Raw genomic sequence first — 27177 nt, forward strand, 5'->3', positions numbered from 1 at the left:
TCGAAAGGGCCTGCTCTAGGGCCAGCCAAGCTGATGAGTGGGCAGGAGTGACGAAAGAGCAGGGCTTGCTTTCTCATCTTCATCTCATGGGGTCTGCCTTATGGTCATCACCTCATGTTGCACTTCTTGTGTTTTCCATTCATGTCCTTCCCACAGTTTCCAAAGGTGTCCCCCGCCACATTCACCTTCTCAAAGCAGAGATCAGGAGCAGGCCGGGCTCCTGGGTGGGCAAGAAACATTTATTAGCACACTAGCCAACTTTAGTAGGAGTCAGAAGCCCCCAAAGGACAGAGCTGGCCCTTGGCAAAATCAGGAAGTTAAGGAAGTTTTGTGGAAGGGAATATTCAGCCTTTTCTTTACCCCTATCTGTTATTCCACCCCCACCTTCTCAAGACCTACTCATAAAAAAAGGTTTTATATCAGTTCTTTACATTTTATTGAGGTTTCATATCTGTGGGAGGTTTGTGTGCTAAGCCTTCTTTCTAATGAAGAAGCCCTGTCTCATTTCAGGTGTTTGTTATGGTTTTTTTTTTCTTTTCTTTTTTAAATAAAGGTAATACCTGCAGAAGATTTTTAAGAATAAAATATGTCTTTCAGTTTTTTCTACTTAGTCATTCCAGTTCCTACATCCCTAAAACCTGGAGAAGCAATCAATTAATAGTGCATTTTCTAAAGATAATTTAATCTCTACCTTCTAGACACAATTCTTGTGTATCCTCTAGAGATAATCTATCTCTAGTGGCAGCATAGTCTAACGAGTGGCAGCATAGTCTAGTCACATGATTTTTTTTTACTTAGTACATACAAAGCTGCATCCTTTTATTCAGCTTATGGAGTTCCAATGTATGCATGAACCAGAATTACCTTAACTGCTAGGATTTATTGAAGGATTTATGGGTTGTTATTGCTCTAACAATGCTGTAATAAATATCCTTGTAAATCTACTTGGCCAAATACAAAGGTAGGACACATCCCTAAGCAGTAGTATGGATGGGTCCAATGATAGGTACACTTAAAATTCTGCTATCTCCAAACTGCTTTCCACTGGGGTTGTACACATCTGTTCCCCCACATGTATAATATGTTTTTCTCCATAACTATATTACTATTGTTCTTGTTACAGTATTATCTTTCCAACTTATCATATTAATTCTTCAGTCTTTGCCAATATGATACATGAAAAAAAAAATTCCATCTCATAGTTGACACTTTGCTCACAGCTCTATCCTCCACCTGTTTTATTGGATTATTCTTATCCATTCACTCACTGTGAGAATTTAAAGCATCAAGATACTAGGAAGAATACTGTCTACTGACTCCTACTGAAAGTCTACCTTGAGGCAAGGGGATTAAAAAAGGTAATATCTGGAGATGTTCTTTTAAAGCCTGATTCTAAGCAATCCAGAGTGTCTGAAGGGGGAGGCTGGCTAGGAAGCAGTGGAGTGGCAGGAGGGTGGTCCGCTCCCTGGGGAGCGCCTTACCAGGGCCCCACAGCTGCTGGCACTGCTCCTGGTAGGTGAGGCACATGCCATTGTAGCAGTAAGCCTGGCCGTCCTCACAAGGGGTGCCGTCCATCTGGTAGAAGTTGGTGGGGCACTGGGGGGACTTGCCCGTGCAGAACTCCGGGAGGTCGCACTGCCGGGCCTGTTCACGGCACAGCGTGCCCGGGGCCAACAGCTGAGCCGAGGAACAAGAAAGGGGGATAAAGTCAATCTCCCACCTGTCCTCAATCCTCCCAGCAAGGGCTCATGAGCATCACTCCCATGGAACAGAATTTCCCCTTACCATTATTTCAGAGCACTTTTCATATGACCTCACTAGCTTAAACCACCATAAATCATCTAACAGGATACATCTAACACTTAGTTTCAAGGTGGTTTTACAAATGTTAACTCTACATAGCAGTCTTAAGAATCATGTAAGAAATAATATTTATGCAACTATTTACAGTTCACTAAGTGCTTTAGTAATAACAGCTATTTTATGGAGCTCCTACTTAAATGCCCAGTACAAATAATATTTCATTTAATCTTCAGGACAGTCCTATGTAATATAATTATCCCTGTTTTATAGATGATGACATCTGAGGCATATCTTCAAAGTCTCATGGTTAGTGGCAGAAGAGCAAAGCCCACTAGTATATATGTACAGACACACACATACACACACACACACACACAAACTAGCATTCATGCATCTTTGAAGTCACAAGCACTCTGGCAATAATACACCCACATTACCGAGTCAAGCTCCAGGCCAAGTATGTTGCACATGTTCATCTCATGAGATCCTCACAATGTCCATGAGCTAGATACTGCTATTTGCCCCATTCTGCAGATGAAATAACCTGATCAAATAGCACACCTTGGGCAACTGGTAAAGTCTGAGTTTCTGTTCGAGTCTTCCAGCCTTCCTGGGTGGGGTCAGTGTTATTAGTACTCTTCCCATCTTACAGATAAAGAACTCAGGCTTGGATGGGTAATAGGCTGCCCCCGATCACACACAGGGCTGGAAATGAAGATCTCAGACTCCAGGGCTCATCTTTTCCCACATACTTCTCTGCAGGGAAACCCTTTCCAAGATCCAAGCTGAAATCCTTGGACCCGGAGACGAGTGCTCTCCACGTTCATTCTCAGGCCTCAGCCTGAGACCCTGACCTGACACAGCACAGCCTCTCTGAGGGATGCCGGGTCTGTCTGAAATGAAACAGACAGCATGGGAGTTCCCCTGAACAGGCAAAGAGACCTATGTCTGAGAACAGCACCCTGCCACACTCCTGGGTGCCTCCATACCACCCACGAGGGATCCCAGGAGGGAAGGTGGGAGCGGGCCAGCTGAGCAGCTTGCTGACAGTCTCAGAGCAAGGGTGGCCTCAGATGCATTTCCCCACCCAAGAGCAGATTGGAGGGGAAAAAGACTCACCAACCCTGGAGCCAGTCTGCCTGGGTTCAAATCCCAGCCCCTTAGGCAGCAGACCTCTGTTGATGCACTTTCTCATGCATGCATGAGGATAATAACCCTCTTGTGGTTATTGCTAGAAGCTCATGCTAGAAAGAATGTTCTAACAAAGCACTTCAACAGTATGGGGAACATAATGAGCCCTGAGCACAGTCCACGATCCGATCTAAAACCCTGGGACCAGATGGGCCCCAGACTTCACAGATTTGAGAGAGCAGACATTACACAGATGTACATACATATGTATATGTGTATATCTCTTTATATATACATACACATGACATATGTATATTACATAACCCAGCATCAAGGCCTAGGATTATACTTTATAATCAAACACACTAATGTTTTTGCAATGAAATACACTATTTGCTTTAAGTGTGATTTTTTTAAAAGACTATAATTAGATTCATGTCAATTCAGATCCAATTTTGCCACCAAATGAGTTAAAAAAAAAATTTTTTTTTCAGTTTTTAGAACTTCCTGAATTTCAGAATTGTAGATAAGGAATGCAGACCTATAGTAACATTAATGGTAAAAATGGCGTGCTCTTCCAATCAATACTAAGAATGTGGGCTCCAGAGTCAAAGAAACCAGGTTCAGCCCCCTCCTCACTGTTTAACCCTGGAGAAGTCACTTATACCCTCTGAGCCTCAGTCTCTGCATCTTGAGGATATTAACATAAACCCCATAGGTGTTCTATAAGGACTGAATGAAATGACACACATAACATTCTTTGCACTGTGCCTGGCACCTAACAAGCAATCCCTTAATGTTAATCAAAACTGTGATGAGAAATATTATGAACGCCAAATAAAATCAAGCCTACTCTCTCTGGACATTTTTTTTTTTTTTTTTAATAATTTCCCACTTTCCAGGAGGCCCACACAACCTTCTGGGATAGTCTGAACTCAGTGAGGTCAAATATAGAAAAAGGGAAACTTTGTTCAAAGGCTCTTTCTGGCTCCATGTTTCTGAAACTTTGACACCACCGCTTCCCCAGGACTGAGGCTGAGTCCTGGCCGTCAGCCCCTGCAGAGCCTCGGACTGCCAGGTCAGAACCCTGGGTGGGGCGGGCCCCTTACCTTACAGCGGTGGCAGCAGGAGCCGTGCGCACACTCGGCCCCCTCTCTCAGGGTGCAATTAGCGGCATTGCAGCAGGGGTTATCACATTCCTGGGGAGGCAGCGAGAGGGGCGTGAGCCTCAGAGGCAGCAGGGCAGGGAGACGGGAGACAAGGCAGGACGAGAGGCCTTTACCCTCTACCCCACCTCATGTGCCCCTGGAACTCCAGCTCCCTGGGAAATCTCTACCCAAAACACCACTTTAAAGCTTTATCATTAAGATAGTATGTATATATTATAAAGAATATACATAAGCAGAATCATCAGTAACACACAACGTAGACACAACTGCATTTTGACACATTTATAAACATATAGTTATTTTACAAAATCACAATATCCATGCCACTTTTAAACTTAACACACTACCCCCACTTTTCCTTGTAATCATGGATTCTTCTAAAATGTGATTTTTAGCATAGTACTACATTATAAGGAAATGTCATGATTTGTTTTTCTCATCCCCAATCCAACATCCAGAGACCATGTCTTCCTGGGATCCAGGCAGACCCATGTTCCTCCCCTTCTAGCGCACCAGGCATCTTCCCACCCCAAGGCACAGCTCTCCCACTAGCTAAAGTGTGCCTTCCCCCTCCTCGTACCCCTCGCTAACTCCTACCTCAGCCTTCGAGTGTAGGGTCAGAGTCCACCCCCACCTGAGTAGGGCAGCTCCCCTCATATTACATACACTCCTAGCATCATGCTATTGGCTCTCTTAGTATTTACCACAGTTGTATTTATACATTTTTGCAGCTATTTGGTCAATGTGTGTTTCTGGCTTTGGACTATATACCCCATAAGGACAGGGACCACGTCTATTTTTTTTTTAACCTATTTATTTTCCTATCCCTGGGACATGACCTAGTATCACATACTCATTTGTTGAAGGAGAAACTGCTCTGAATATAAGCCATTGGCCAAGCCCGCTCATAGCAGTGGGCCCCTCAACCTCACTGGGCCCTCCATGATAATACAACCCTGTCCTTTCTGAAGGGTCTGGGCTGATCTCTCTGAACTCATGCTGGTGCAGATGGAAAGCCTTTAAATGGTTCTTGTTTTATTAAAGTTACATGCTGGCATTTTAAAAAAGTCAAACCATAGAGAAGATTAAAACAGCAAATAGTCTTTGCCCACATATATAGACCATCAATCTCATCCCCAGAGTTTATTCTGAACCCATAGACTACTGACACATTCTCCCACAAACTGTTCTGCACGTTAACGTTCATATTTTCACGCTTCATAAAATAGATATGAAACTATCCAGTTCTGCTTTTTGCAGAACCACTAGCATCTGTTAGAAGTGACAGAGCTATGATATGCCCACTATATTCATCCTGAAGATCAGAAGGAAGGAAAGGGCTTGTACACCACCAATTCTGCTCTTTCTTCCTCCTAGAAGCCCCTTTCAGGCTTGACGGGACTTCCTACATCCCCTTTCAATCATTTCTTCTACAGGTCAAAGAGCATGAGCTTGTTATTTTAAGTATCCTCATAATGCCCAGGTTTAAGTTCACGTATCTGGCTGTGGACAGCCAAGGAGGCCATCTGTAGCTCCACTGGCCAGGACGGTGGTTTCTGGGTAGATCAGATGCTCACAAGGAGAACTCCCCTGCATTTTGGACACAGATACTGTCAACCTCAAACTGGGAGAATCTACATAAATGGTCCAATTTTAAGGCTTACTCCCGATATGTTATTTGTGATGGGGTCTTTGACTGCCACGTGTATGTAGGAAATGCCTACGACTAATTTTCAGATACATGCTCTTTGACCTTGAGATTTGAAGTCACTGTAAATTCTTCCCCTCCCACTAACATGGCATGACACCTTACCTCCTCCTCCCCACAGTCACACTCTTCCCCATCTTCCAGGTACCCATTTCCGCATCTCCGGCCTCCATACAGCGTCCTGGTGTCTGGCATGTTGGAGAGACACATCCCCCCGCCTGACTGCAGATACCTGTCCAGCTCCCTCCTGTTGCATCTGTTGAACACTCTGGGAAAGGGGTGCCTGGGAGGAGAGCCAGGGTGGAATCAGCTGGGGGGGTCTGAGCACCAAGCTGCCAGAATAGCATCAATCCTGCTGCCCATGAGGCTGATTCCAGCTGGATTCAGACCCCCACAGGCCCATGCACATACATTCTGCCCCCTGAGAACATCACCTGTACATTAACTTTCTATGAGCTAAGAAATATTAACTACCACATAATGGCTTTTTTTCCCTTTCTCTCCATGGAGGATTTATTGGAGAATCCGAAGCAAAGATTTCAGCCCTTTCCATGAAGGAGTTGCAATAAATAAAGGATAACTAGTATGTTACAATAGGTCTCTTGAGCCTTAGAGTGGAATAAAATTCCAGCCAACCCAAACTTTTCCTGAAGCTGATATTAGATGGAGATTTTCTTAGAACAGAAGACCAGGCCAAAAAAGGCCAAGTTTATGGGTTTAATTTCTTTGTTGGGCCAGTGATCTGATCTCTGCTCTAACGATGCAGGCAGCACTCCAAACTCAACCGCCCAACTCACAAACACATGGCCTGTATCGCAAGAGTGTGAAAGGCCCTGCATCCCGCTATTGGGGAAAAGAATCAGAAGTCATGCACTCCTTGGTGAGAGGTGGGTACCATGATTTGAGTGTACAGAGGAAGAGTTATCCTGATCCCAATTACCTAAACCAAGTACAGGTTAGACACTGGAGGGTTTCCTTCAGTTGTCAGGAATGTCACAAAAAGCCCGTCACTAAAAATTGTTAAATTACTAAAATTTCTGAACAGTTTAAAACAAATTGTAGTAAACATAATTCTCTCAACCACCTGTCTACAAATAAGATTTTTAGATTGAGAGAGAAAGAGGCGGACTTAACAGCGAGCTTGAACCCTGTTCAAACAGCAGAGATTTGAGCACGCACCACAGAGCTGTCTCCTGCATATCAACATCATCCTTTGTGTGACACTTTCTCCACGAAGTGAGGAGAAGACACTGGAACACCTAGAAAGCTGCATCTCCTCTCAGAGACACAGCAACACGACTCCCTGAGCAGCATGAGCCGGCCCTAGTGGCTTTCCGTAGGAGGAACACAAGCTCCCACCGTGATGCCTTCTGAAGAGTGACTCGGGTCCCTGAAGAACCTGGTGCTCTCTGCTGTGTGAGTCCAGACACTGACTCTAAGTCCTCTGAAGCAACTTGAGAGTTCTCTTTAAAAGGCTCTGGTTTAAAGACCCCTCAGAACTACAGTGAGATGGAGCTGCCTTATCCCTGTTCCTTGTGGTAAATGCAGCCTGCAAAACCCCTGAGGAGTCACCGTGGGGTGTGGGGTTGCTGTCCTTCCTTCTCCTTGTTCTGGAGGCAACATCAGCGCTTCCAGGCCTAGGCGTGACAGCCCCGATCACACTTCCTTCACATGAAGGGATGAAGGGTTATGGCTGTTATAAATGGGTTCTCAGCAAAAAATCGTGAAGTGGAAAAGACACATGTGGTCAGACCAATTTTACAGCTGAAGACCACCGAGGCAGAAACTAAGTGAATCTCGGGTTTTATCAGCTTCCCTGGTGGCTTAGTGGTAAAGATTCCACCTGCCAATGCCGGAGATGCAGGTTCCACCCCAAGGTTGGGAAGACCCCCTTGGAGAAGGAAATGGCAACCCACTCCAGAATTCTTGTCTGGGAAATCCCATGGACAGAGAAGACTAGTGGGCTACAGTCCATGGGGTTACAAAGAGCTGGACTAAACAACAACAGGTTCTACCACACCAAAGTTTCTGCTAGAAACCTGCGCTGCTTCCAACATTTGTTTTCTTTGTCTTCTTCCCCTTCTCTTTTCAAGGCATGTGTCAGAAGTATAACAGAGGCTCCCTGGGCCAGGAGTAACACTTGGGCTGCACTGGCCTGTCGCACTCTGCCCTCCTCCCTGTACTCAGCTTCCCGCTTGACTTACCCGGTGGCCGCAGCCATGATGCACCCACCGTCAGCCGCGCTGGCTGAGCAACAATCCGCGGAATCGTGGCTCATGCCGAAGTTGTGACCCATCTCATGGGCCATGGTGGCAGCCACGCCGATGGCATTCTCAGAGTGGTCCTGCTCGGGGAGAGAGCTCAGGTCAAAGACAGCTCCCCTCGGCAGCCCTGCCTTTTCCTTAGCCAAGCTCTCCACTGATAACACAATTGCTGGGCACACAGGCTCAGGGACTAAAGCCCATGATCTTAAGCACCCTGCAGCATTTGTCAGTAAGCACAGGTCACAGAGAGGTTGGCAGATAAATGCCCAGCAGCCTCCTTGCTGTCTACTTCACAGGCCAGAAATGAATAGCACAAACATTCTCACAAACTCAGAGAGAATGTCAAAAGAAGGCAATAATTTCCTAACTGTGACTTTGAGACAGGCTCTTGCTCCATAAAGATACACAGAACAACCCAAGGCTTGAAATAAAATCATTTTTATCTCTGTATCTTAAAATTTGTCAGCCCTGCTCTGGACCATATAAGAGATGTAGTGATGTATGATTCATGTAATTGCTTCAGGGTTCTCCTGAGTTTGAGAACTGGGGATAAATGACAATAAATGAAAACTCATCCCTTAGTACCTCCATCTCTTAGAACTTAATACCTTCATTTAAAAAAAACTTCCCTTCTTTATATCCAACCTTTTTTCCTGTAATACTTCATACACAATTATTGTTAGAAGATGACCTCCTATTTTGTAGGGCAGTTTTCTACTTTCTGCGGAATTAATAATGGCTTGAGACTCACCATGTTGACTCCTCCAGACTGGTACACGGAGCACATGGCCATGAGGGGGGCCAGGCCAATGGTGGTGCCATGAAAGGACATGCCCCTGCGGGAAGGGAGGAGAGGTGACTAGGGTAGGGGCTGAGGGGGCTGCTCCCATGTGCCTAGAAGCCATCATGGCCTTCCTCGGCCCTGCTGACATTCCCAGATCATTCCCAAGGGGAGAGGTTCTGCTACTCTAAGCCAACGTAACAATTCCCAGGTCACCACACCTCTCTATTCTTCTCACCTACTCTCTAACTGCTCTAGACAAACAGAAAAGAAAGCAAAAGGTCACTTCTTCCCACAGTACGGCCATAATCCCATCCCCTGGAAGGAAATGGGCAGGGCTTGCAAAGCTGCATCCCATTCCTGCTAGAGAGGAAAAGGTCAGAGGGTGGGGATGAGGGAAGGGTGGCACAGATTCTACTGCTGAAGTGAATCATGCCCACTTCCGCCAGCTGCCAAGGTCCCCCGCCATATCCCTGGCTCTGTGGTATGTCTACGGCAGGGGACAGGGCGGTGGGGGGGCGGTGCGGTCAGGGCAGCAGCTGCGGGCGCTGATGTTTCTCTGCTGAATCACTCTGGGGCCAAGGAAACAGCTGTGTCCCATAGGGATAGAGTGCAGCTGGGTGTGAGGATGAGCTGTTTCTGCCTTTGTTTTGTGACTGTGACCCTAATCTGCAACAGCCAGCTACATTCCCCTAGTTTAATACACTCTTTTCTCATCTGTCTGCATCCAGCACAGGGGCAAAGGAATGAATCAAATACCGGTGTTTTCGTGCATGCCACAAACCATGAAATTTATTTAAAGGATCTACATGGAAATTCATTACGTCGTGCTTTCATATCTCTGTGTTTGCCTTCTTATATAGTCCATGACATCTCAGAGAGCCAAGACTATCTTATTTATTTTGGGATCATGAGAACTTAGCTTAGAATCAGACACACAGCGGGTGCTTAACACATGTTTGCTGAATTCAATGCAGATTTATCTTTAGAGGAATAATTTGCAAAAAAAAGAAAAAATACATGCAAATCTCTAGGAAGCCCTACTGATTGTCTGATAAACTCAGACATGGCACTGAGGAAGTTATACTGGAAACTGGATTCTAGGTCTTGCCCAAAGCAGGACACCAGACTTTCAAAGATCAGGCCAAAGCTTTGGTAATCAAAGACTCTTCCTAGGTAAGTGTGTCATCAAGAAATAAGAACTCAGGTTTTGGGTAGAGCTATTTCCTCGGTCTCTTTTAAAGTGGAAACAAAGGTTTAAATGATTGTTGTTTCAGAGATATTTAGGGAACAGGAAAAAATGGCTTTATTATTTATGTGCTTTTTGTTGTAACTTCCTCAGAATACCTTTGGAAGTCAGCACTAATAAATACCAGATTGCCATCATGGGGGACTGTCACGGGCCACCATGACCCCCATCAGTTTCTGTTCTTTTCTTTCTGGGATTGAACAAACTCCAACACAACCACTCTCTCCCCACCATGTCTCCCTCCCCTCAAACGCACTATTCCTGCATCATCTGCCACTTGACTACCTCGCAATTGGCCCTGAGACCCTGGGAATGACATGAGGACAAGCTGGGGAGGCCCCTCTCCTGGGCCTGCATGGGGAGATCCACTCCTGCGCTAGAACAAAACGCCATGAAGATCAGAGTGAGCCCCTTAGAAAGTCTGTTTCAACGCGGCCATGATGAACAGTCAGTCACTTCCCAAACACACAGCCAGTTGATTCAGAGACTCAGCTAAATATGTCTAAGGCACTAATTTTCTAATTTGGGTTGTAAACACTTCTTGGAATTGTTATGACTCGGGCTTTTTAGTATTTTCCTGAATATACTGGGCACAGAGCACATGCCTGAGGAATATTTGGTTACTGGAATGGAGAGTCAGGATAGCTTAGTCCAGCCAACTGTCAACACTGGGGAGAAAGGACAGACGGCACACGCACTGGGGGCGGGGGCTTTGCAGCCAAGGGCAAGGCAACACACATGGAAAAAGCTATTTACGTGATTAACTGCGCGTTGTCATGGTTCTTCCGGGTGAGCAGCTTGCGCCTCCAGCTCAGAAATGACCAGAGGGTAGAGTACGGGTTCTCTGAAACTTCACACATGTTCCCATGAGTCCACACTTCCAAGCCCACAAGGGCAATCCGGATATTCAAGGATCGATAAAACTGAAAACACACACGGAAAAGTCACAGCGTCATCTGTCGGTACCACCTGAGAATATGAACCCCTTCCCATTAAAAGTGCTCGGAGCTCAGATTCCAGATTTCTCTTCTCTACCTGCCTCCAGGGGAGGAGGGAACAGGTGTTGCTCTTCAGATTTCTCAGAAGGGGAACATCCTGAGAGAGGCACAACATCCTGAGAGAGGCTCTGCCTCTGGTAGCAGAGCGGGGGTGACTTAGCTTAGAGAAATGAAGACTGAGTCAGGACACAGAGTTGCTTTCAGACATGCACAGGGCTCTTAGTGAAGAAAGGGGCAGCACTATTACACATGAGCCTAAACTGGGGCTCAGTCAATAGGTAAGACAGACAGGAAGACACATTTCATTTTAAAATAGGAAGAAACTTTCAAAGCTGCTCAAGAGCTAAGCCTCACTGTCATCTGTAACAAGTACCCTTGGCTCATGTGTCTGGTACAATCACCCCACCCAATTCCTTTCATGGCCCTTATTTTTATATATGTCTAAAAAGTTCTCTTGTATATGAGTATTTAAAACAACTTTATTAAGGTATAATTTATGCATCATAGAATCCACCCACTTTAAGGGTAATATTTTTTAGTAAATTTACCAAGTTGTAAAGTGATCACCATAATCCAATTTTAGAGTATTTTCATCATACGAACAAGAAACCTTATGTCCATTTACTATCATTGCCCGTTTTCACCCCTAGACCGGGGTAATCACTAATCTACTTTCTATCTCCACAGACTTGCCTTTTCTGGATATAGTCTATAATGGAATTATATAATACGTGGTCCTGTGTGTCTCCTTTCATTTAGCATGTTCTGAGTCTCATCCATCTTGCTGTCTGTATCATTCTGCCACTTCTTATTGCTGACCAGTATTCCATGCCGTGGATATACCAAATTGTATATGACTTTACTGAAAGATGTCTCCCACTCATTTTGGAAGTAAATGGGTATAAATGATGATATATACACATAGATGTGCTTACTCTCGAAATTTCCTTCCCCATCACTGGAAGTTCTCGGGTTTTGTAAAGGATACCACAAACAGGTTGTAAGCACGAGGCTGTAAACGTCCCAGATAATCCTCATGATTTTACGCAATCCAGAGATACTGAAATTCTATAAATGAGACCTGATTCTTGGGCTCCTTAATGCTAGAGCTACATCTAACCTTTATTACACAGTATCTTTCATCTCACGCACACACAGCAGGAAGAAGGTTTTCTTTAAAGCTAAGTACTGGAAGGCGTAGATACCAGAAATTCCCTGACTGGCCAAGCCCTAGAGAATACTGAGGCAGCAACTTAAAAAAAAAAGTCATCATGGGGACTTTCCTGGTGGCTCAGTGGTTAATGCAAGGCGGGCACGAGTTCGATCCCTGGTCAGTGAAGATGCTGCATGCCTTATGCTTTGGCCTAAAAAAAAGTCATCACAGCCAAACCTAGGTCATATAAGCAGGAGATGTCATCTCAATCCAAAAGTGGCAGGTACAGCCCCTGGCAAAAATAACAATCATAGCAACAATGTTTATCAACTACTTTCTACATATTGAGGACTGAGGCTTAGAGAAGTTCAGTAACTTTCTGAATTCTCAGCAGGAAGCTGGCAGAGTTGGGATGAAGACTTGGATTATTAGACCTCAGAGTCTACTCATGACCCTACACTGAAGTGCTGCCCTATTTACCCATCCAGAGAATCAACTTGCCCCCAGGAAATGGTGGTGTAAATGGTCTCCAGATTCAGCAAAATATCAGTTGATTTCTATGGAAACTGTGATTTTCCTGTTTTGTGCCAGGTCAATCATTCCAGAAAATGAACGGTTTGGATTCCAATTCAAACTTGCTTCACTAGGGAGCTTTTCGAGGACTTGACTTGGCTTTTTCACAGGGAAGGAAAAACATTCTAGACTGGGTTCATGATTCGGCAAAGGAGTCCAGTGCATTCCAGTTTTAGTTCCTAACAGTTCAGTTCAAGGAGCTGGGTCAGCAAGCCTGAGAGAAATGGGCTTGCCTGCCCTCACCCCAGCCAGGGGTGACTCACCTCAGCTGAAGATGAGAGAATCAAGGCTGCTTCACAAAACAAACCAGCAGGCAAGGTTGGGGACTTCCAGCAAGGATGGGGGCTGGCTAGTGCCTCTCTTCTCCTTCCACTTTTCACCAGCACCCCCAATTCTAACACCCGGACCAGCTGCAGAGTCCACAAAGGAAACCCAGCCAAGTCTCCCACCTGCAGCGTCTCCAGAACAATAGCCGTCACGTGGGTGATAACAGGGTCTACCCCAGGGAAACAGCTTTTCTTATTTTCCCAGATGCTGAGTGTTTGGGTTGTGGGATCATTTCAATGTGATTGTTGAGGAGTTGAAGGCGAGAGAGAGGACTGGACTGGGTCCCTGGAGTGCTCCCTTCCAGGAAATGCCAGTGTTTGTGTTTAACTTTCACCTGTCAAGGACCATCACTTCCAGAGTCATCTAAAGCAAAAACAGAGGGCATAGACCCTCCCATCCAATGAATCCAGAACACTACCAAATTTGTTTGTAAATCCCTAAAAATATTAAAGTTCTCTTCTTTATCCTCCAATATTTAAAAAAAATGATTCCCCCTTCAGACTTGGGATCCATGAATCCCTAGCAGACCAAGAGTTAAGCCTCAGACATTTCCTGAGTGCCCTGAGACTGTATAATAAATGTGATCAGATTCTCAGAGACCTGCAATACCAAGTGATTAAAATCTACTTTTAAAAACTATTTACTACTTGCCTACCAAGACACCACTGTCATTCTAGGTTACCTCTTTTACTTCATTTTGCATTCTTTCATATAAACAAAGTATTTCCAAATCCCAGACCAGCCTATTCTAGTCAAATTAAAGAATTTGGGTATTTCCTAACAGCATGTTTTAAAAGAGCCTGACCTAGAAAAGTTAACCCTCTGCTCAGCCTTTCTAAGAGACAAAACCAAATAACTTTAGAACTGTTTTAACAGGCGGAGATGACACAGATTGAGCCCAAGCAATCCACTCCTCAACTTTAAGGCAGGGGTGAGGGGGAGGGTGTCAGAGGACAGTACTCTGGGTCCTCAGCCCTGCTTCAGCTTTGAGGAGTCTGTTTTCCTCAGACTTTTACATTAGACGTTGGAAAAAGGAGTCCACTGGAAAAACACAAATAATCAAAAGCTATTGGTTTAAATCAACCCTATTTTGTAAATTAAAAAACAAAACCACAACCCAAACAAGACAAGTTACTTGGCTAGGTCCATGCAGCTGATGACTTGTCGTGAGCACCGAATCCCTGCAGCATCACTACTGCCTCCTGGAAGCTGTCAGGGCAGCCGCTCCAGGAAGAGGTAGGTCAGCTCCTGCTGGGCAGCTCCGCTAAGGTGCTGGCACCTTTCCCACAAGTACACACCTGGTCTCACCTTATCAACATAATTGGCGATCTCCATAAGCTTGTGTCTGGTGGCATCTTGGTCCCGGCCGTTCTTCTGAAACTAAATGGGGCAAGCAGAACTAGGTGAGAACCCAGAATCCTTCCCAGGACCCCACGTGTGTCTCATTACTTGTCTGTGAAATCCTTCACTTTCTCCCGTCTTCTGTGAGCAGTCATTTCCTTAGGACTATCTCCCTTTGACAGCTCAGCAAAGGCAGAACCTGAGTCACATCCATCCTGGTATCTCCAGATAACAGTTCAGTTCCAGGCATACAGTAGGCATGCAGTAGCTGTGTAGTGAACTGAACTGTCTTCCTCCAGGTCGACCCTGTTCTCCTCTCCCCCTAATTACAAGGCCTTCTGCAAACTCCCACTGTGGCTTAGAAGAGGGACCAATCCAGTCCTTGCCACAGTCATTTCCCCAGCATGGAGCTACCATCACAGGGATCACCCAAGAACTCTATGCAGGTAATGGTCAACAGGGTCAAATAGTTGCTGAACACCCACAGTGTGCAAGGCACTGCATTTGGTGATGGGTAGGACTCAAAGTATGAGGTCCTGGCCCTCACCTTGAAGGAGCTTCAGCTAGAACACAGAGGGGATCAGAAATAACAACAAAGGCAGGTTTTGTATTTAAGGAGTATGAAATTGAAATGGGCTGAGAAAACCTGCACAGAAATAATTGCAACAAGAGGCCACGTGAGTGACACAAAATGAGTGCTAGCAATGAGGATCATAAGATCCTGGCAAACAGGCTTCATCTGACGCATCACTCAGATCAACTGAAGTGCCTTCCACAGTGAGAAGGATTCTGAGGCTGCAAAGGGCTCAGCAGGAAAGAGTGCTGTACTCGATCAGAAATGTCTGCCACAGGTACCAGGAGGAGCACATTTCCATAGGTAGCCTCACATTCATCATGCCTGCTTCAGAAGAATATATCATGTTCAGTTGCAATGATGAAGGGATGCTTCATGGCATAAAGATAAGATTTGCCACAACTGCAGCCTAAATTTGAAAAGAATAGATATGTCCCACACACTGCTGTTGTAACACAGAATTACTGTGTTACTATCTGAATCACTCTGGATATACATGAATACATGTTACTTCAAACCTTCACATCCTTCCTCCACAAAATCCCACAAGAATATTCAAGAACAAAAAAAAATGGACACCCTGGGGTATTTGTCTGGATAGGGGGGTGTCTCAGCAAACAAACAGGGAGAAACCTGTTTCCTTTTCTCCCACTGCTTTGGGACCCTCCTGGGCCTCCATCAGAATGGCAACCAACTCATTTTAATGACTGCTTTTTACACAGTTAAATTCCATGTAAGACTGTGGGACTCAGACTTTTCCAAGGTATCAATCCTGAAGCTTCTCTTTACAGAGTCACTGCGTTTCTAAACTGGTCTCACTGCACAGCAAGCGCTGCAGCATTTAGTGAATACTCATTAGAACATCAGAGGCAGACTTCATTGTCTTTCAAATATATTAATCCTATCTTCAAACAGCTACCTGATAATACCACCACAGTTTAAGGAAAGTATCATGCTGTCCTGAAGAGCTTCAGGCAGGAGTCAGTCAACTTTGTTTTTTGTAAATGGCCAGGTAGGCTTTGCAGTCATACTGTCTCTACCAAAAGCACTCAAATCAGCCACTCTAGCTCAAAAGTAATCATGGACAATACATGCATGGATGTGTTTCAGAAAAATTTATAAAACCCTGGAGTGGGCTGGATCTGGCCATGGGCTATAGCTTACAGACCTCCGACGTAAAGAAAACAGTGCCTCTCCTTCACACTTTCTGGGTGGACACAGACACTGCAACACAGTGCATCGGCTGGTCTTTCCCAGCTGGCCCACGTCCCATCTGTGTCTTGAAAGTCCTTGGCACACCTGTTCTCACAGCTACCCTGTCTCCTCCTACAACATCCCATCTTGCTCTTCCTCTGCCTAGGTATCCCGCTTTACCTGAGGAATGAATAAGCTGAAAACCACTCCAGGGAATGTCCCTGGCAGTTCAGTGGTTAAAACTCTGGGCTTCCAAAGCAGGAGGAGCAAGTTTGATACCTGGTCAGGGAACTAAGATTCGACATGCTGTACTGCGTAGTCAAAAATAAAATAAAAAGCTTAAAAAAAAAAAGTACCTGCTCTACCTTTCTAAAAACAAATAAACATAAAACAAAACAAAAAAGCAAAAGACAAACCACTCCAAGTGCTCCAAACTAGGCCCAGGGAGCTGCTTGATCATTTTTTCTGCTACAAACCCTCTCTCCAGGCAGTAACACCATCCTTGTCTCTATTCCCGATGCCAAGTTCAGAGCCCAGGAGAAGCCTGGCCTGTCTCAGCACCAGGTTATAAATCACAGATAAGGTAGCCCACCCTGTCCCTGTCTTTCCATCCTTTCAAATTAACTCATTGTCAGGAATACACTGCTGCCTGTGTAGGATATGAGGCCACTTGGACAGGGAGTGGGGGAAGAGGAAGTGACGGGGCAGGGATTTGTGAGCCTGTGGGCCCAGCCTGGCCTCTCATATCCTCCACTCACCCTTGTCATAAATCAGCCAAAGCAGGGACCTGGGAAGTTAGCACAGAGCCTATCCACCATCCACAGAGCGGCAAGAATCATGGCCTGTGGCAACACCTGACAGGCTCCTCCTAGTGGAGGTGCTGTCTTCTAGAACAGGAGACAGTTTTCCAGGGCACCACAGCCCTGAAAGCATCTGAGGCGGACAGTTTTCCTCTAGGGGTTTTGCTGTGACTCTGGAGGTCAGGAGACTAAAGACCCCAATTAATACCCTGCTCTAACTTCTCCAGCTTCTAGACTCACACTCACTGAAATCTTAAAACCCAGCACCAAGAGTCCTCTGGGGAGACTGCAGGGCCAAAGGGCAGCCTCACCCCATCTTTGCTTTAGAGCAGCTGTGTTTCTACACGCTTACCTATTAGGATCCCAGGAGCTGTCATCTGAACAAAGATTCTGCGGCTCAAAACAAAAAGGACACCCCTGGTCCAGTGGCTAAGATGCTGTGCTTCCACTGCAGGCGCCACAAGTTTGATTTCTGACTGGGGGACTAAGATCCCACATGCCACACAGCATGGCCAAAAAATAGGGAAAAAACAAAAAAAAAGGTTCGAGACCGCTGTATTAGATGACTTAGGTATAAGAGGGTCCTCACCCCTGCTTCAGCTTGGAGAAGTCTGTTTTCACTGGACTTTTATATTAGACATTGGAAAAGGAAGTCCCACCGGGAAAACAAAAATAATCGAAAGCTACTGATTTAAATCAACCCTAGAGGAGCTCAGCTTTCAACCAGCAACCCTCCCAGAAGGGCAGGTCTATGAGTCAGGAGCCAGGGCCGTTAGCCCCTCCCAGACTGCATAGCCGTGGCTTTCAAATCACCTTTGGCTTTTGCTCCCCATATCACTCCCCCAACCTGCACACACATCAGTCTTTGGAAATGAAAACAAAAGGGAGGGAGGGAAAAAAAAAAGGCTGCTGGAACAACCAACACCAACATCAATTAAAAAGCAAAACTCCTCTCAAAGCAGAACAAGATGTTCCCTTGGCCTGGAGGGCCCGGCAATTCCTTCTCTGCCCAGTAAACTTGCAGACACTCAAGGGCTGCCTCTAACACTGGAAGGCCGCTCCCCCAGCATGAAGTCAAATGTTCTCCCCAACCCCATACAGCCTCCAGGACCTGTGCTGTTGGACTAACCACCTGAGAATAAGCCTCTGGGGAGCTGTCAGGAACCCACTTGTAACAGGAGGTAAAGCGGCAGGGCACAACTTCTGAAAGAATGACATAGCCCAAGGACACAACATAAACCGATCAGAATCAAATGGGACCAGAATGGCAGACAAGACTAGACCTTAACCAACAAGTGAAATGACATACCCAGAGGTGACAGTTCCACTGTTAAAAGACCAAAGAGTGGGCGGTGGCCCAAATCCTGGAAATCTCTACCCCCTTCCAAAATAGCTGGAATAACCCTCCTACTCATTAGCATATGAAATTACCCAGCCTGTAAAAACTAATCACACCAAATTTCAGGGCAGCATTCGCCCTCTGTGATGCACCACACTCTGTCTGTAGAGGGTGCTTCTCTCTGCATCTGAATAAAACCACTTCTCACCTATCACTTTGTCTCTCACTGAATTCTTTCTGTGATGAGACATCAAGAATCTGAGCTTCATTGGGTCCTGAAACCAGATACTGTGGGTTTTGGCTGGGTTTGAGTCCCAAGCAGGGCTTTGGCTGGGTTCGAGTCCCAGTCTGAGCTAAACGGTTTCAATCTGGATGGAGTGTGACAGACGGGAGTTTCATGAACGCTGTCAAAGGGAGCCCCAGGTGAGTTGCAACGTTAGAACTAGGGAGCGATCAGTTCACCTCACTTTCTACACCTGAAAGATACGTCAGTTATGTGGTTGAGCTACTACACAGAGTGAAAATGAGGTAAAATACGGCTAACTTAGGCAAACCTGGGGTCTGACCTCACTCTTCAGAAGTCAGCTTCAACACCACCATCTCAGGAAGGTTTCCCCCAGTTCCCAAGACCACGTTGCTACTGCTGCTGCTAAGTCGCTTCAGTTGTCCGACTTTGTGCGACCCCATAGACAGCAGCCCACTAGGCTCCTCTGTCCTTGGGATTCTCCAGGGAAGAATACTGGAGTGGGGTGCCATTGCCTTCTCCAATGCATGAAAGTGAAAAGTGAAAGTGAAGTTGCTCAGTCGTGTCCAACTCCTAGCGACCCCATGGACTGCAGCCCACCAGGCTCCTCTGTCCATGGGACTTTCCAGGCAAGAGCGCTGGCATGGATGCCACTGCCTTCTCCTATGCGTGAAAGTGAAGTTGTTCAGTCATGCCCGACTCTTAGCGACCCCATGGACTGCAGCCCACCAGGCTCCTCCGTCCATGGGACTTTCCAGGCAAGAGCACTGGCGTGGGTGCCACTGCCTTCTCCACGCTGGGCCCCTCATTATCTGTGCTCTAATCCTCTCCAATGTGCAGTCACCACACTTGGAATCAGAGGGTTTTTGTGCTGCTTTTGTAAACTCTGCCATGTGGGGGGCAAGTTTGCATCTCCGGGATCTAAGCACTGTGCTTGACACATAACAGAGAATCAAGAAATCAATGACTAAATGAAATGAAGAGTGAGGGAAATGAGTGTTTATTAAATTTTAGAAGCCAAGGCACATGAGAACCTAACTGGAAGAATGTGGAATTAAAGGCCAAACAGCTACTCCTTTAGGTCAGTAATTTTCAAACTTGCCTGTGCACCAGGATCACACAGAGGCTTGTTAAAACATGGATTGTTAGACCCCAGCCCCACACCTGGGGATTCAGAGCATCTGGGTGGAGCCCCCGAATCTGTATGGTCATAAATCCCTGGGTGCTGCTCATGCTGCTGGGCTAGGGACCACATTCAGGGAACTCCGGCTTAGGTACTCATTCGGCATGATTATAACATGATTATAAAAATGGACCACATGCTGGCAGAAAATTGTATTCAATCAGATAAATACACTCCTTATCTTTGCAAAAAAAAAAATTTTTTTTAATTTCTATAGAGAATTCATGGATTCCCAAAGAGTAAGCACAAAAACCTAAGGATCTCCCAGATCTGGTCTAGGAGTGTTAATCCAAATAACAGTGTTTGTCCTGATTTTCTGATTAATGTATTGAGCTTGAACGTCTTTCTCCTTGCTTTTTCCCCCAATTTAGGTTTAAAATAGCAAAAACAGCCTTTGGTCAGATTTAAGGTCAAAATTACATGGCAAACTGCAAAAAGATGCATTGTTTTCATCATTTCCCCCATTCAGCATTTTGGCACTTCAGCATTTCCCCAAAGCAGTTTGAAGACTGGAATGGAAGTGATTAAGAAAGTGATTTTTCTGCTAAACCCCACTGCCCCTCCTTACCTCTGCATAATCAGCCACAAGGTAAAGCTCCACATACTTCATGGAGTGTAAATCTTCCCTTTTCATCTAAGGAAGAGACATAAGCACATCAGAGCTATGGAAATGGTGGACTTGGCCTCATTTCAAAACACTGCTCAGAAGCGGTGGAGTTAATAAGCAGTGAACCTCATTACCAGGTTCCAGAGACAACTTAGCTATGATCATCTCACCATCACTCTCACTACACCCTCTGCCCGCCATCTTGGTTATCACGGGAGGCTGCTCTGGGACACCGGGTCCAGCCCTGTAGTCTCCAAAAATAATGAGCTGGCTGTCCAGTGCACACAGAACAGAGGCCAGCATACTGTGAGGGAACATGCTGACAATCAAACTCCCAAAAATATTTAAACCACGTACCTCTATCTTTGGTATAAATAAATATAAGCATTTTGTGCATGCGGTTAAGCAGCTGTTTCAAAAAGGGAGGTATATTTTTTTTCTCACATTTTAAAGTTTCCGAAATCAGCACCTCAGAGTATTTTAAATGAAGTAATGTTTTTCCCTAAAGCAGTTATTCTATCAAATACAAGGGTTTCTCACACTCAACAATGACTTAGACTAAAAGGAAAATGCTGGGACTTCCTTGGTGGTCCAGTGGTTAAGACTCCATGCTTCCAATGCAGGGGGCGCAGGTTCAATTCCTGGTCAGGGAACTAAGTAAGATCCCACATGCTATGTGGCGCAGCCAAAAACTTATTTTTAAATAAACAAAAGGAAAAAGCTATTGCCTCCTTCTTAGCCATCTCCATTCAATTTAGAAACACTTCTGGATCCAAGGAAAGGGTGCTCAGAAGGGATTATCTCCCGGCTGACTCTTGTACTGAGAAACTCACCCTGCGAGGTCGCTTCTTGGTCTGGTTTGTAAACTGGGGGACCCAGTCCCTGGCGGTGAACTCGAATCCACAGTTCCCGAGAGGCAGCTTGAGATGTTCGGATCTGTAAATACGGTGGTGGCTCTCACTGTCAGGAAGGGGCTCGATGATATAGCTGAGGTCACTGCTCACTATAATCAGTCCTCTGTCGACAAGAGAATTAGAATCTCTGGTCAAAGACTATGGTCCTGGAAAAGCCCCTTGCTCGGGCCTCAGTTTCCCCATATGCAAAATGGCACAGCTGGTTTTGATCACTGCTTTTTAATCTTATTAAGGGGTCATGCACTCCCTGGTGAGAATCTGATGCAAACTGGGACCTCCTCTCCAGAGAAACGTATGTGGGCATGAGATGTGGTGCACAGTTTCAGGGTATGAAAGCCTATCATGGAGAAACTCGAAGGTTCCAAAAGGGCTGGAATAGGGACAGTTAATACTTGTAAAGGATGGCAGGGCTAGAATTCCAAAAAGCCTTCCAATCCCAAACATGGCATACAGCAAATCACAGGTGAAAACTTTACAGGCTGAGAAAGAGACGGTATGTTTAGGACAGGAAGAGTGCTGGTCTAGGGCAGAGAAGACCCAAGTTCTAATCTTAGCTCCAGTATTAAATTGCCAAACGCTCTTCAACAATCTTCTTCAGTCACTCTGTGCCTGTTTCCCCAGATGCAAATGCCAATGTTAACTTTCTAACTTCACAGGACTCCTGGGACGATTAAATGGAAAGACAAGTATCTTTGTTTTTGGAAGCCAAAGCTAGAGTCATCAGCTACCAGCCCCAATTTCCCTGGATCAGGAACGCAGCTCTGTGGTGAGGTGGTGGCCACAACCAAGCATATGTGACTACTTTTTTCTCTGGGTTACATATGCTAACCTTGAACTCAGAATAAAGATGTATATTTGTTCATTATATTCTTTCACTCATTGAGTCCTTACTCTGTGTTAGATGTAATCTAGACACAATCCTTGTCCTTGAGTAACTCACATTCCATTGGGGGACAGACATTCATTCCACAAATGCTTACTGCTATGTCAGGCATTGTGCTAGTTGCTAAGGATGGAGTAGTAAACAGGACAGATAAGATGCCTGCCCTCATGGAGCTTAGAGTCTGAACATAGGAATAAATCACTGTAGCATGTAACAGTGGAGAAGGCAATGGCACCCCACACCAGTACTCTTGCCTGGAAAATCGCATGGACGGAGGGGCCTGGTAGGCTGCAGTCCATGGGGTTGCAAAGAGTCAGACACGACTGAGCAACTTCACTTTGACTTTTCACTTTCATGCATTGGAGAAGGAAATGGCAACCCACCCCAGTGTTCTTGCCTCGAGAATCCCAGGGATGGCAGAGCCTGGTGGGCTGCTGTCTATGGGGTCACAGAGTCGAACATGACTGAAGCGACTTAGCAGCAGCAGCATGTAACAGAGAAGGCAAAAAGCTTTCCCCACCCTTAACCCTGATGGATTGGACACAGCTGCATGGAATGCTGCATCATTGAGGCTTCTGGGCCCTTTATCTGGATTCGGTGAGAAACAGTGCCATGACTTATTATCAATCATTATCACCAATATCAATGAAAGGGATAGCAGAGGCCCACATAGCAGGTATCTACCATCCTTGACACTACAAGATGAAAACTAGAGCAACGGAATGTGACCAGGGCTTTGGGGAAGGAAGATCCCAGCAATGAATCCCAGGAGTCCCATAGCATTTTGTGTGCTCCAAAACCTCAGGCTTTATCCACCCAGAAATTTCAGAAGGTAAAGGACCTGGCAGGACCCCTCTTAGACTGTCTCAGCTTCCATCCCTAACCTGGACCCCTCCAGATCCCCGCCCAGGTTTTGCCCTTTGGGAAGAGCCTGCGAGGCTCTCGAGAGACAATGCCAGGTCCTAGTCAGCAGCAGCCCTTCCTGGAATCCATCCCCGGTTGACCTCGTTCCAGTGCCAGGGAGCCTGACGACTTTCCGGCTGCCTCACCCAGGCTGACACAGCAATCCTGAGCCAGCCCCCAGCGGGACACCTAAGGTGCTCCCTGAGCAGCTGAGGGTGGGAATGGAGCAAAGACCAAGGGTCACATCCGCTCCTGAGTCCAGACGGGAAAGGGCAGAGGGCAGAGCTGCTGTGGGCATCCTGTTCCCAAGCTATCTGCTCATCTCCGCTGACCAAGGCCCCTCCCAACCCCTCAGTTTCCCCCAGAGGCTGCAAACACTAGAAGCAAAGGGCCTGACCACAAACCAGGTGACGGCTTTGTCTGCATTCTGCTGTGGCTATGGAAAGTCCCAGTGTAGCTGACAGGGCATCGCCTGAACAAGCCTCTAGGCCAAATAGGACAGAGACCACACAGGATTCCGGTGCACAGTGAACAGCAATTGAGCTGGCTACAAATCACTGAGTCTGTGCTATCGACCATGCATTGTGCTAAGTATTTTACTATTCACACAAACTTCTATGATTCTTACAAATATTATCCTCATTTTACAAATGAGAAAACTAAGGCTCAGAGAGGTTAATTAACTGACCAAAATCACACAGACAGGAAGAACCTAAGCAGCCTGGTTCTATGTCCTGGGATCTTAACCATGACTTCACTCTGCCTCTGTCACAACAGCCCTGTAGAGTGGCTATCAGTGACAAAAATCAGCAACTCTCCTCTGAGGTGTGCTTGGCCATCACCCAACTGGCTTGTCTGAAGTAAGACACCAGCTGGGAGAGGCACTGTCTACTTTTCCTTTTTAGAAACCATTTTGGGGAGAGTTAATTATGTGCCAGGCTTCCCAGAGTAGAGTCTGGAGTAAAGAGTCCCCCTGCCAATGTAGGTGTTGCAGGTTCGATTACCGGGTTAGGAAGATGCCCTCGAGAGGGAAATGGTTACCCACTCCAGTATTCTTGCATGGAGAATTTCATGGACAGAGGAGCCTGGAGGGCTCTACAGTCTATGGGGTCACGAAGAGTCAGACACAAAGGAGTGACTTAGCACACAATTATATGCCAAGGGCTCTGCATACAATTGTTCTTATTTCATTCCCACATTAATGCTATAAAGCACCATCATGGTTCCCATTTTATAGATAAGGAAACTGAGCCTCAGAGAGATTAATTAACAAACTCTCATGCGTATTGTGTGGCCAAAAATTTAAGGTCTGGCAGGGTCTAGACCCTACTCCCTTAACCTCTGTGCTATCTGCCTCTATCAGTGAATTCCAAACCTATGAGTCAGAGATAACAGGATAAAAGCTCCCAGAGCTATCCATTAGAATATTCTACAGAATGTATTTAAAATGTCTATGTCCTAGAGACTGTCACACAGAGTGAAGTCAGTCAGAAAGAGAAAAACAAATATTGTATATTATCACATATATGCGGAATCTAGAAAAAAACAGATGAACCTATTTGCAAAGCAGAAATAGAGACACAGACGGAGAACAAACATAAGGACACCACGAGGGGAAAGGGGATGGTGGGAGAAACTGGGAGACTGGGATTGACGCACAATCATATACAATGTATAAAACAGGTATCTAAGGAGGACCTACTGCACAGCACAGGGGGAGGGGGCGGGGAAGGCCTGGGTCCAGGCCCAGTCTAGGAAATGCAGATTCTGTAGTCTGAGCATCTATTTGCACTGGGGGCAAGCCCCATGCAATCCCCTGCGCAGTCACCCTCAGCAGCTCTGACCTGGAGCCCAGGCTCTGGAGGGGCCCGTCTTTTCACAGAGCTCCAAGCAGTCCTGTTCCAGGGAGTGGGCAGATTACCACTGGAGAAACACAAGCTCAGAGTGACCCTGAGGGTCCTTGAGCAACAGGACTCTGTGGCTGCTCTCTGCCCCTCCTTCATGGGGTCCCCCATAACTTCCCTGTGTCACAGCTGCCATCCCCCTATTCCCTAGGGTAGAGAAGAGGCAGGCAGGGGCCCTAGCACATCACAGGGAAACCAGCTTTGAGAGTGGGGGGACCTGTGAGAACCTAGTTCCCAGGGGCCTCCCCTCTCACCACCCCCAAGCCCTGCTAACTGTCCTTCCCTGAGCACTCCCCAGTCATTTCTCCTCCTAAACATCTCTGTTGATCTAATTTGTGAAATGTAAGCACTGGCAGAGCTTCGCCTGGGGGTAGAGGTGGGGGCTCGGGAGGGGGACCCAGGAGGCTGGGTGGCCAGGACCTCACAGGCAATTCTCCACTCTGCTCTGCATCCTATTCCTCATTGTTGAGAGCTTGATACAAATGAAATTGTACAGAGGAAGCCTGGCAGGGCAGGTCAGGCAGGCAGTGGATTTAACCCCTGAAAGACTGCTAGACTCGCCCAAAGGCATCCTTCCAGGACCTAGATTTGAGAACAGCTTCTTGGGAATTAGTCCATTTGGAGCTAAGCCTAAAGGGGCCACAGCCTACAAGGCTACATCCAGAGCTTCCTCACCCTTCTTTCCTTCCCTCAAAATGTGCGTGCAAGTGAGAAGGAGGGAGTTTCAAAGGCAGCACTGAGGGGAGCCAAGAAGGCACGTGGGTGATGTGATCCCTCCGGGATGGGGGCGGCAAGGCACAAGCAGAGAGCCTGGGCTCAGGAGCGGGGACATACCTGGATTCAAAGTCTGGCTCTGCTGTCTGCTAGCTGTGGGGCATGGCACTCAACAAGACTGCCCTCTCACAGGGCTGCTACGAAAACTGAAGTCATAGGCAGTGCTTACTAACCATTAGGGTAAAAAGACAGCTAACAGTCATTGGGCATGTATTATACACATGACTGGTACAAGGCATCTTATCAGTAGCCATTCAACACATGTGTCCTGTGCGTACCTAATGTGCGCCAGGAACAGTTTTAGGCACTGGGGATGCAGAAGGCTTATAAAAAACAAAAATCCCTGCTCTCAAGGAGGCGGCACTCATCATCTAGTGTAAACCTACCAATGACACCACTACTGTTGCTCCCATTTCATAGATGAGAAAACTAATGCGAGAGATCTGAAGCAAAGCATCAGGCTTTAAAGCAGGAACTGCCTGACTCCAGAATCCACACCTGGCACAACCTGATGCTGCCCTGTGAGGGTTTACTCGGTGCCTGACACACAGGTGGCCGCCTTATCTGTTCTGCAGCAGGAAGGCCAGGTGGGCAAAGGGGCAGACAGGCAGAGACTGGCTTCTTCTGTCCCAGGCGACCCGCCTCCCAAAACTCTGCCTACTCTCCCTGTGGCGCAGAACTTCTGACACTGAAGGATCCTTTTCACGGTCTGGTCTACCCTCCTTTCTCGGACAAGAGGAACAAAAACCCAGAGACACAGGAACGTGCCCAAGGTCACTGAGTGAGGACCTAGGGGCATATCCCAGGCCTCCTGTTGTCCAGCCTCATTACTTACAGGCGGGGCCCTGACGCACCCTCAGCCGCCCAGCCAGGACCCACTCCTGCACCATGGGCACCATCTGGGCTGAGTGAGGCTCATGGGAGGCAACAGCCAGGCCAATGTAAAGCCGGAAGGAAATGAAATCAAGCAGGGAGAGAAACACTCAACAGATCACACAGCCGAGAGGTGTGAGACGAGATCTGAAACTCAGATCTCTTGACTCTGAACTGTGAGCTCCTTCTAAGCCATCACACACACGTTCACACACATCCTCCTGTGCTCACTCTCAGCTTCGTACTCTCCCCAACAGAGTCTGAGTCCAGGGAGCCGGGGTAAGGTGTAAGCACAGTGAGTGTGAGCCCCAGAGCACAAGGACACATCTGCTATAATCTGAGCGATGCATCAGATGACTACAGGTGATCTACTGTGTGTCTCTGAGAAACTCTACATGCAATTAAACCTACCAGACATTAGTACAAAAGATACTATGCACCTATTAAAAGAATGAGTTTGATCTATGTGTGTCTAAGACATAATGTTA

At 46.4% G+C, this 27177-nt stretch overlaps 1 protein-coding gene across 1 annotated transcript in view; it reads right to left on the bottom strand.

Moving 5' to 3' along the window:
- Positions 1 to 27177, bottom strand: part of ADAM19 (ADAM metallopeptidase domain 19) — a 94144-nt gene that overhangs the window by 16510 nt on the left and 50457 nt on the right. Inside the window, exons 6-15 of the mRNA XM_027970455.2 lie at positions 21272 to 21455; positions 20400 to 20465; positions 14465 to 14536; positions 10862 to 11028; positions 8827 to 8911; positions 8016 to 8155; positions 5917 to 6094; positions 4044 to 4133; positions 1482 to 1677; positions 112 to 220 (exon numbers count right to left, since the gene is read on the bottom strand). Of these exons, the coding sequence (XP_027826256.1) occupies positions 112 to 220; positions 1482 to 1677; positions 4044 to 4133; positions 5917 to 6094; positions 8016 to 8155; positions 8827 to 8911; positions 10862 to 11028; positions 14465 to 14536; positions 20400 to 20465; positions 21272 to 21455 (1287 nt within the window). The remainder of the gene's footprint in view (positions 1 to 111; positions 221 to 1481; positions 1678 to 4043; positions 4134 to 5916; positions 6095 to 8015; positions 8156 to 8826; positions 8912 to 10861; positions 11029 to 14464; positions 14537 to 20399; positions 20466 to 21271; positions 21456 to 27177) is intronic.

Source organism: Ovis aries, chromosome 5 (assembly GCF_016772045.2).
Source record: "Ovis aries strain OAR_USU_Benz2616 breed Rambouillet chromosome 5, ARS-UI_Ramb_v3.0, whole genome shotgun sequence".
NCBI lineage: Eukaryota > Metazoa > Chordata > Mammalia > Artiodactyla > Bovidae > Ovis > Ovis aries.